The sequence below is a fragment of the Berghia stephanieae genome, chromosome 7 (genome assembly GCF_034508935.2).
Source record: "Berghia stephanieae isolate SIO BIC M18660-M18661 chromosome 7, UCSD_Bste_1.3, whole genome shotgun sequence".
Lineage (NCBI taxonomy): Eukaryota > Metazoa > Mollusca > Gastropoda > Nudibranchia > Aeolidiidae > Berghia > Berghia stephanieae.
The window spans coordinates 41,570,966-41,580,965 of NC_088366.1; the positions used below are offsets into that span (position 1 = coordinate 41,570,966).

General features: G+C 37.4%; 1 protein-coding gene across 1 annotated transcript in view; it reads left to right on the forward strand.

Moving 5' to 3' along the window:
* LOC144977248 (uncharacterized) overlaps window positions 1-10,000 on the forward strand; it is a 127,960-nt gene that overhangs the window by 56,958 nt on the left and 61,002 nt on the right. The window contains exon 5 of the mRNA XM_078922272.1: window positions 9,291-9,435. Within this exon, the coding sequence (XP_078778398.1) occupies window positions 9,291-9,435 (145 nt within the window). The remainder of the gene's footprint in view (window positions 1-9,290; window positions 9,436-10,000) is intronic.

Genomic DNA, 10,000 nt, shown 5'->3' on the forward strand with positions numbered 1-10,000 from the left:
GGAAAAAAGCTATATTTATATATGCCTGTCACTGTGTGTGACAAATTAGGGAGTGGGCCCTGGTGTATGATAAAATTCTGAGATTTCCAAGCTATGATCTCAAATTTTCGTCGGCTTGATTAACTTTGAAAATAGGAAATCCTCTCAGACTTACATTCATCAATTGGGATCCAAGTAAAAATAAATAGAATCATAGCGTCTTAAAGGACTGGTCTTGGGATTGATCGTCGATTGAGGGACATTGGATTCCGTCTTTAGTGAATACATAGATACTTCAGTTTGTTAGACCGGGTATACAAATTACAGAGGCAGACGATATGCTTCAACGATAGCAGTAATCTGCAAAGAAAGAAACCGTAAGAATTTGATCCACTGATTAGAACTTTTGACAATATAGAGAATCGAGGCAGGATGCAAAAGAATTCATTTTACCAGAATAAGTTCTTTGACCATGTAATGAGAAGAAAGGGGATAAAGAAGCTGATGACCACAGGACTGATAGATGGAAAGTGAGCATAGGAAGATAGAGGGTGGAAATGGAGGACAACAATAGGAACTGGGCACACGGAAGAATTAATGTGAAGAACATCAGAACAACAAACGACAGAGAGGATTGGAAAGGCATGATCGCCCACGCTTGGAAGCAAGATACCAGATGACGATTTGAAGGACTAGTTTTCTGGCCAAAATATGTGTCGTTCCAGAGTAGGACAATTAGCTGGTTAAAGAGGCATGTCAGTGTACAGGAGTCAAGACTTAGCCTCGTATCCTGACGGTAAGAGGTTCGAGCAAGAGCTTACTAGATTTAGAAACATACGTGTAACGATTCGGGTGTGAAACGGTTAGTCGAAAGAGCCAGATAACCCGTCCACAAAAGAAAAGAAAGGGAAAAGACTAGGAAGATAAGGGGGAACTCCTTGATAAGTTCTCTCGGAGAGGAAGATCAGGCCACTGCACTGAACCAAGTCTGATCTGAGGGGAGAGAAAGAAGGAGAAAGTCAGTGCTTCACGGCCAGACAATCGTAATGATAAAATAAATGGAGATCAAGGTTTACGAACACGATACATTTATTACGGAACTAAATAACACGTATAACACTAATAAGAATGATACAACTCTATTCATTCATTCTTTCTCCTAACATCCACGAATAGGGAACACTACAATAATAAAATGATATGAACAGGACCGCTGGAAAGTGGTATTCTGTTCAACTCGACATAACTTACAAGGACTCCCCTCTGGTTTCCCGCGCTACGCTTATATAGCACCAGGCTCGAACTCTGATTGGCTAAAAGCGGTGTTCAAAATGCCTAGCGCCCTGAGAAGGTACGGTCAACTCCGGACTCGTTCGGGTGATGTCCTAGCAACCATTTGCCTTATTCTACCCGAATTTTCAGACATCCATTCCTTTGTCGGATGTATGTTCATCCAGCTCCATACATCTTTGGATGATATCCATATCAAAGTTGTCAAGGATTCTTTTCCTACCACGTCGTTCCCCACTGGTGATATCTCTGTCGTATGTATTTAGATCATCATTATCTCAGGGTGGATTGTGAAATTCCAATTCCATAGCCGTCCTCTTTAGTGGCTTTCGATAGATACAAGTATAATTTTTTTCTCAGCTGTAAGAGAGTGGAAAAGATAAGGTATCGTATCGTTGTTATATAAACAGCATTCATTGTTAATTTGACAACATTGAGTATATAATCAGTATTTCAAATCATTTAAAGCTAGAGATTTCCTATCAGTCTTTGATAATTGCGACATGATGTAGATAATATGCAATAAATTATATATTCAAAATGTACTGCAAATACGTGGATACGATTCCTTTAGTACGATTTTTGTTGTTGTAATATTTTGATTTTTTTTTTCTCAAGCCTGAATGATGTTGTTATTGCTCTCTTTCAGAAAATGGTTAGGGTCAATGGTATTATTCTAGTAAATACCGTGAGAAATTATGATTCGAAAGAAAATCTGTCTACCATTAAAGGGTTACATGCACTCCCGAAGATATGGATTCTGATTTTGGTATAAATAAAGTTTGTAGAATCCACTAGTAATGCTGTCATTTTTCAATTTTATTTTTAAAATGAACTAAAGGAATAAATGGATTGTGCGCCTATAATTGTTTTAATGGCTAAGGCGTCGTATGAGGACACAAAGCACAATTAGTTAGAGAACAAGCTGAAATTCAATTATCTAGTAGTCACTCCAACTGTTTGAATTTGCCCTAATTTTAACAAGTGAATTTAGAGTCAAAGTGTTATTGATTTATTTCTATTTTTGATTATTTTCTATTCATCTTTATTTTTATTTATTTATTTTTTTCTTTTTTTTTTGTTTTTTATTGTTGGTTGTTTTTTTCTCTCTATGGCCCATATGTGACCACGACCACTCGAGTATGTTCATTTATTTATTTATTTATTTATCTAAAAATATTTTTGTTTATCTTTTATAGATTGATGGATTCATGTCGTTATTTTTCTATTTATTTTATTGTTTGTTTATCTATTAATTTATTTTCCCTTTATTTCTTTGGTTTTTAAAAATGCTATTTTGTTCTTGTGTCTCGTCCTTGCGTTTATTTGCTTCTTTCCTTCAAATATTAAAATACCTAGGGCCTTTTTATAGAAAACAGAAACTATGGTGTCATATAGTGAGACAGAACATTTCAATCTGTCTTTGCCAGATACAGACAGACAGTGTATAATTCAAGAGTTGCCCTTCCTTTCTTGGCTCTTCCCACAGTTTGTAACACTAGTCCTGCTCATTTTTGAAATTAGAGACAATGATGATTCAATCTGCCACCAAATGACAAAACACATTTTAAACATGTTTGGTCAGACAATTATTTACATCAATGATCAAAACATTAAAATGATCCAAAGCTGTTAAAAAGTTTCAAACATGATGCGTTACTGACATCCCAGATATTACCTATTGTAAACATGATATTATTACGCTTTATTATTTAGGGAGAGGGGTAGATTAATGAGTTTTAAGTTTCATTCCGAAAGCCACAACAGCGGATCCTTTGTTTTGTGATAATTGCCACCCATCCCATCACTGGAGATACTTAAACCAGCTAAATCGCTGATGCTTCAAATAATAACATGATACGTTATATTAGGAAAAGTTATGTGGAGGGGGGAAATCCAAAAGAAAAAAATAAGCAAAACAATTTTTTTAAAAATAGGGAATGAGATTAGCGGAAGAGTAGCGTCCCTTGATTGGACGTCACCGGCGAAGAAGTTATTAGAGAGAGAACGGCCTTATAGTTCGCGCATGCGGCTCTCGTCTTCGCTTCCTGTGAAACCGCGCGGTTAGTTAAATAGTTTCTCAGCGATCTTTAAGTTGACGTTCTCTCTGTAAGGTGACGTCCAATCAAGGGACGCTACTCTTCCGCTAATCTCATTCCCTATACACCAAAATGAAAAAAACAAAAAAGAGAAAGAAACTTGACTTTCTGTTTTGTTGTTTTCATCGTCGGCCTCCAAATCAAACGACGAAGACGCCCCTGCAGCTTCTCTATATCCATTGACGATTCCTTCCATTGGTCTCGCTCCTCTGTAAGAGACTGGAGGGCTGCAAGATCTTTTTTCCGAACTCAGTTCTTGATGTTTCTGGAGGCGCTTCAGTCTATGTTTATTATTGCATGTGAATGTTTAATGTTGGTCTGTCTCCATATTTGCCTTGATCTGATTGTGTAATTCTTTCATGGCTTTATTTGCTGGAATATTGTTAACTGTTCTAAGTGTGCGTCCAATTAGTCTCCACCATATTTTAAATATTTGGGTTAAAAGTTCTGTTTGGTTGATTTTTAAAAAAATTACAAACACACCACTTTATAAAATAAAGAAAGTCAACAACAATAAAAAATAAACAAACAAAAAAGCCTCCAAAAATCTCACAAATAACAGAAAAATAAAACAAAACAAAAATAAACAAACAAAAAATCAAAATAAACAGTTGAAACAAACAAACAAACATAATTTAAAAATGAAATAGTACATATTAAGATCATTTACAGTACGAAGCATGGCTTTTATCAAATCATCAAAATGTTTATTTTGTCTTTTACGTTATTATCATTATAAAAATTGTTTTCCATCGCCAAGGGAGAGTACAATGGAAATTAAAATATTTTAATTTCCACCTCCACGATGAGGTTTACTTTTCAGTTTCAATTTTATAGGTCGTGTTATATTGTAATATTATATCCAGGCATGAATAATTCATGAGAACATCACCATGTGTCATGATACAACTCCCAGTGGGAAGCACGATAACTTTCACAATTGATTTCATCCAAAATGCTGCCGTACTCTGAAATAACTGATATAAATAATTTGGCCAGAAAATTAGTCATTCAAATATCGATCGATTGAAATGACCCTAATCTTGGCACAAACTCTCAAACCTGGGACTTTGAGAGATCCAAGGTTTGAGAGTTTGATAAGATGCAGGCCATTTTAATCGATCGATATTTTGGGGGGATAAGTTTTATGGCCAAAGTTGTGAATATGAGTTTTTATAGAGTACGGCAGTTAACTAGTTAAGTGGTGAAATCTATAGGTAGCCAAAAGATTACAAAATATAATATGACACAAAAAAAATCTAAAAATCTTTTGAGTAATGTTTAGATTTTTCATTATAATGGGAATCCGCTTATTGTGAAAATATTACTATGGCTAGCACTATTCAGTATCTGATACTGAATAGTGGTTTTGTACTATTCAGTATCTGATACTGAATAGTGGTTTTGTACTATTCAGTATCTGATACTGAATAGTGCTTTTGTACTATTCAGTATCTGATACTGAATAGTGCTTTTGTACTATTCAGTATCTGACACTGAATAGTGGTTTTTGTACGGTGTTTTTTTTTTTTCCGAAACCTGACAAAGTTATGGGAAGAGGACAGCTGTGGGAGTGAATATGGGACTCAGAAAAGTGTACACCAGTGGGGAGTGAACCGGGGACTGGGTTTCGGCGGGTTTCGTAATAAAAAGCAATTACTTTTTACGAAACGCGACGACACCCGGCAATATCCGACAAAGTTATGGGAGGTAGGCAGCAGCGTGTGTGTGTGTGTGTGTGTGTGTGTGTGTGTGTGTAGGGGGGGGGATGAACCTGAGATTCAGGAAAGTGTACACCAGTGGGGAATGAACCTGGGACTCTGGGTTTTGTAAAAAAGCAATAAAAAATGTGGGGGGGGGGGGATTACTTTTTTTACGATACCCGACAATATGCGGCAAAGCGTGGGGAGTGAACCTGAGACTCAGTGAAGTATACACCAGTGGGGAGTGAACCTGAGACTATGGTTTTCGGCGGGCTTCAGCTAGTTTCATATAAAAGCAATTACTTTTTTACGAAACCCGACTAATCCTGGCAATATCCGAGAAAGTTATGGGTAGTAGGCAACAGTGGGGAGTGAACCGGAGATTCGTGGAAGTAAACACCAGTGAGGAGTGAACCTGGGACTGGGTTTCGGCGGGTTTTGTAAAAAAAAAAAAGCAATTACTTTTTGTTTACAAAATGCGCCAAATCCCAACAAAATGGGGCAAAGATATGGAAAGTAGGCAAATAATGGGGAGTGAACCTGAGACTAAGGGAAGTGTACACCAGTGCGGAGTGAAACTGAGACTCTGGTTTTCAGCGGGTTTCAGCGAATTTCATATAAAAGCAATTACTCTTTTACGAAACCCGACGAAACCTGGCAATATCTGAGAAAGTTATGGGAAGTAGACAACAGTGGGGAGTGAACCTGAGATTCATGGAAGTGTACACCAGTGGGGAGTGAACCTGAGACTCTGGTTTTCGGCGGGTTTCAGCGAGTTTCACATAAAAGCAATTACTTTTTTACGAAACCCGGCAATATCCGACAAAGTTGTGGGAAGTAGGCAACAGTGGGGAGTGAACCTGAGACTCAGGGAAGTGTACGTGAACCTGAGACTATGGTTTTCGGCGGGCTTCAACTAGTTTCATATAAAAGCAATTACTTTTTTACGAAACCCGACTAATCCTGGCAATATCCGAGAAAGTTATGGGTAGTAGGCAACAGTGGGGAGTGAACCTGAGATTCGTGGAAGTAAACACCAGTGAGGAGTGAACCTGGGACTGGGTTTCGGCGGGTTTTGTAAAAAAAAAAAGCAATTACTTTTTGTTTACAAAATGCGCCAAATCCCAACAAAATGGGGCAAAGATATGGAAAGTAGGCAAATAATGGGGAGTGAACCTGAGACTAAGGGAAGTGTACACCAGTGGGGAGTGAAACTGAGACTCTGGTTTTCAGCGGGTTTCAGCGAATTTCATATAAAAGCAATTACTCTTTTACGAAACCCGACGAAACCTGGCAATATCTGAGAAAGTTATGGGAAGTAGACAACAGTGGGGAGTGAACCTGAGATTCATGGAAGTGTACACCAGTGGGGAGTGAACCTGAGACTCTGGTTTTCGGCGGGTTTCAGCGAGTTTCACATAAAAGCAATTACTTTTTTACGAAACCCGGCAATATCCGACAAAGTTGTGGGAAGTAGGCAACAGTGGGGAGTGAACCTGAGACTCAGGGAAGTGTACACCAGTGGGGAGTGAACCTGAGACTATGGTTTTTGGCGGGTTTCAGCGAGTTTCACATAAAAGCAATTACTTTTTTACGAAACCCGGCAATATCCGACAGTTATTGAAAGTAGGCAAACAGTGGGGAGTGAACCTGAGACTCTGGTTTTCAGCGGGTTTCAGCGAGTTTCATATAAAAGCAATTACTCTTTTACGAAACCCGACGAAACCTGGCAATATCCGAGAAAGTTATGGGAAGTAGACAACAGTGGGGAGTGAACCTGAGATTCATGGAAGTGTACACCAGTGGGGAGTGAACCTGAAACTCAGGGAAGTGTACACCAGTGGGGAGTGAACCTGAGACTATGGTTTTCTGCGGTTTCAGCGAGTTTCACATAAAAGCAATTACTTTTTTACGAAGCCCGGTAATATTCGACAGTTATGGGAAGTAGGCAACAGTGGAGAGTTAACTTGAGATTCAAGGAAGTGTACACCAGTAGGGAGTGAACCTGAGACTCTGGTTTTCGGCGGGTTTCAGCGAGTTTCATATAAAAGCAATTACTTTTTTACGAAACCCGACAAAACATGGCAATATTCGACAAACTTATTGAAGCAGGCAACAGGGGGGGGGGGGGGGGGGGGGGGGGGGGGGGGGGGGGGGGGGGGGGGGGGGGGGTGATCCTGAGATTCAGGGAAGTGTACACTTGTGGGGAGTGAACCTGGGACTCTGGATTTTGTAAAAAAGCAATACCAAGGGGAGGGGGAATTACTTATTTACGAAACCCGCCAAAACCCGACAAAGTTATGGGAAGCAGGCAGCAGTGGGGAGTGAATCTGGGATTTGGACACTGATGAGGATTGAACCTGGGACTGCGAGAGGCTGATTCCAGTGGACAGTGAGCTTAGAATGTACTTTTATTTCGAAACCTACCGAAATTTTCAAAAGTTATGGAAGTGGGCACCATTGGGCAATGAACCGGGACTCAGGGAAGTGCACACCGGGTGGGAGTGAACCTGGGACTGTGAGAAGAGGATATCAGTGGAAATGAACCTGGGACTAGGGAAGATGGATACCAGTGGAAATGAAGCCGGACTATGGGAGATGGTACCAGACGAGAATGAAGCAATTCCTTTTTTACGAAATCCGCCAAAACCCGCCAAAAAACCATAGACTTAGGTTTACTCCCCAATAGTGTACACTTCCCTGAATCTCCGGTTCACTCCCCCACTGTTGCCTACTTTCTTTCCATAACTTTGTCGGATATTGTCGGGTTTCGTAAAAAAGTAATTGCTTTTTTTTTACGAAACCCAGCCCCAGGTTCACTCCCCAACGGTGTACACTTCCCTGAGTCCCAGGTTCACTCCCCACTGCTGCCTACTTCCCATAACTTTGTCGAGTATCGGCGTGTTTTGGCAGGTTTCGTAAAAAAAGAAACACCCCTAACAATACCACGTGTATTCAGTAAATAGATGTCAATTGTAGTCTAATATTCAGTATCTATTTAAATTATTATATTATCATTATTATTATTATTATTATTATTATTATTATTATTATTATTATTATTATTATTATTATATTATTATTATTATTATTATTATTATTATTATTATTATTATTATTATTATTATTATTATTATTATTATTATTATCACGTAAATTTTAATATAGTACGGCAATTAATTCACGGAAGTACATCGCTCAATCAAAAAATGCAGAAAGTCTGCCCACATATTTATAATGAATCGGGTTTGCCTTAGATGACAAAACAAACAAACAAACAACAACAACAACAACAACAACAACAACAACATCACAACAACAACAAATGAGACAAACAGAAAAAAAAACAAGATTTTTAAAAATAATGAACAATAGAAGAGCACAATAATGAAAAACAACAACGAGATGATAACACATAAAAGATATTCGTAATAAATCGATAACTGATTAAATTACTCCAACTACTTGATTAAAAAAAAAAAATCATCATAATCATAATAGTGATGATGACGATTAAAACAACAATATAATAATAGTAATAGTAGAAATAAAATAATAATAAGTAAGTAGAAATAATAATAATAATAATAATAATAATAATAATAATAATAATAATAATAATAATAATAATAATAATAATAATAATAATAATAATAATATAATAATAATAATAATAAAAGTACAATAGTATAATATAAACATTAAAGTATATTACAAGCAAATAAAATTATAAAAACAAAAGTTTAAAAAATATCAATAGACATTAGGAATTAAAAAAAATAATGGGAAAAAAAAAAACAAGTTACCCCTACCGGGATTTGAACTCTCGAACCTTAAAACTCAGAGTCTAAACAGCTTATATCCACCAAGCCATGGTGTCACTGAACTCTTAGTGACATTTAATCATGTCTATTTAGATATTTAAAAATGGATTTGAATGCCACTTTTATTTTGATATTTTGAACTATGTTAATTGCATAAAAGCAGAAATTTTTTAAAAATTACGATCAAAATATTTTTACAGCTTTGAATCGGGCTGTCAGTTAGTGCATGTGTTCAATCTGGAAGTAGGTCAACAGTTTATTTCCATTCAACCGAGATTGTCGCACTTTTCACTCTCTCTATAAAAAAGAGTTCCTTATGGATACTGAATAGTGGCAAAGCACTATTCAGTATCTGATACTGAATAACCACTTCCTATTACTATTATCAATTGCAGAGAGTCCACAACAAGTGTGTAAACGAGCCCATCTTCTTCCGATTGATGCAGTATTTTGCCGTCTGCCTGTTCGAATGCAACGAGGCGGAGGACTATTCTCCCGCCAAGACCCTGATGAACATGTGTTTTACTTTCTTTTACGAGGGTAAGCTTATACACACACACACACACACACACACACACACACACACAAACCCTCTCTCTCTCTCTCTCTCTCTCTCTCTCTCTCTCTCTCTCTCTCTCTCTCTCTCTCTCATACACACACACACCATTTATATATATATATATATATATATATATATATACATGATTGTCATGTGTGTCGACTTTAAACAAATTCCAACAATTATAAGCGTGATCGGTGATCAACTCTCACATTGCATTGTGTCCTTGGGTAAAGAGAAACTTCGCACACGTCCAATCGAATCGACTCAGGTGTGAAGATTATTAGTCCAAAATGACGCCTGAGGGGACGTGTATTGTAACCTTGATACTTTTGGGCATGTTTTGGAATAAATGAAGGATTGTCACAACCCAGAGAGTATAGAAAATCAATGGAAATACGTTATATATAAATGTGCACATCTGTTTAATCAGTTAACTGTTCTATTCTGGAAAAACACGTATTTAAAAATTTGGCCAGAAAATTTGTCTTTCAAATATCGATCGATTTAAATGATCCTCGTCTTGGGAAAAACTCTCAAACCTGG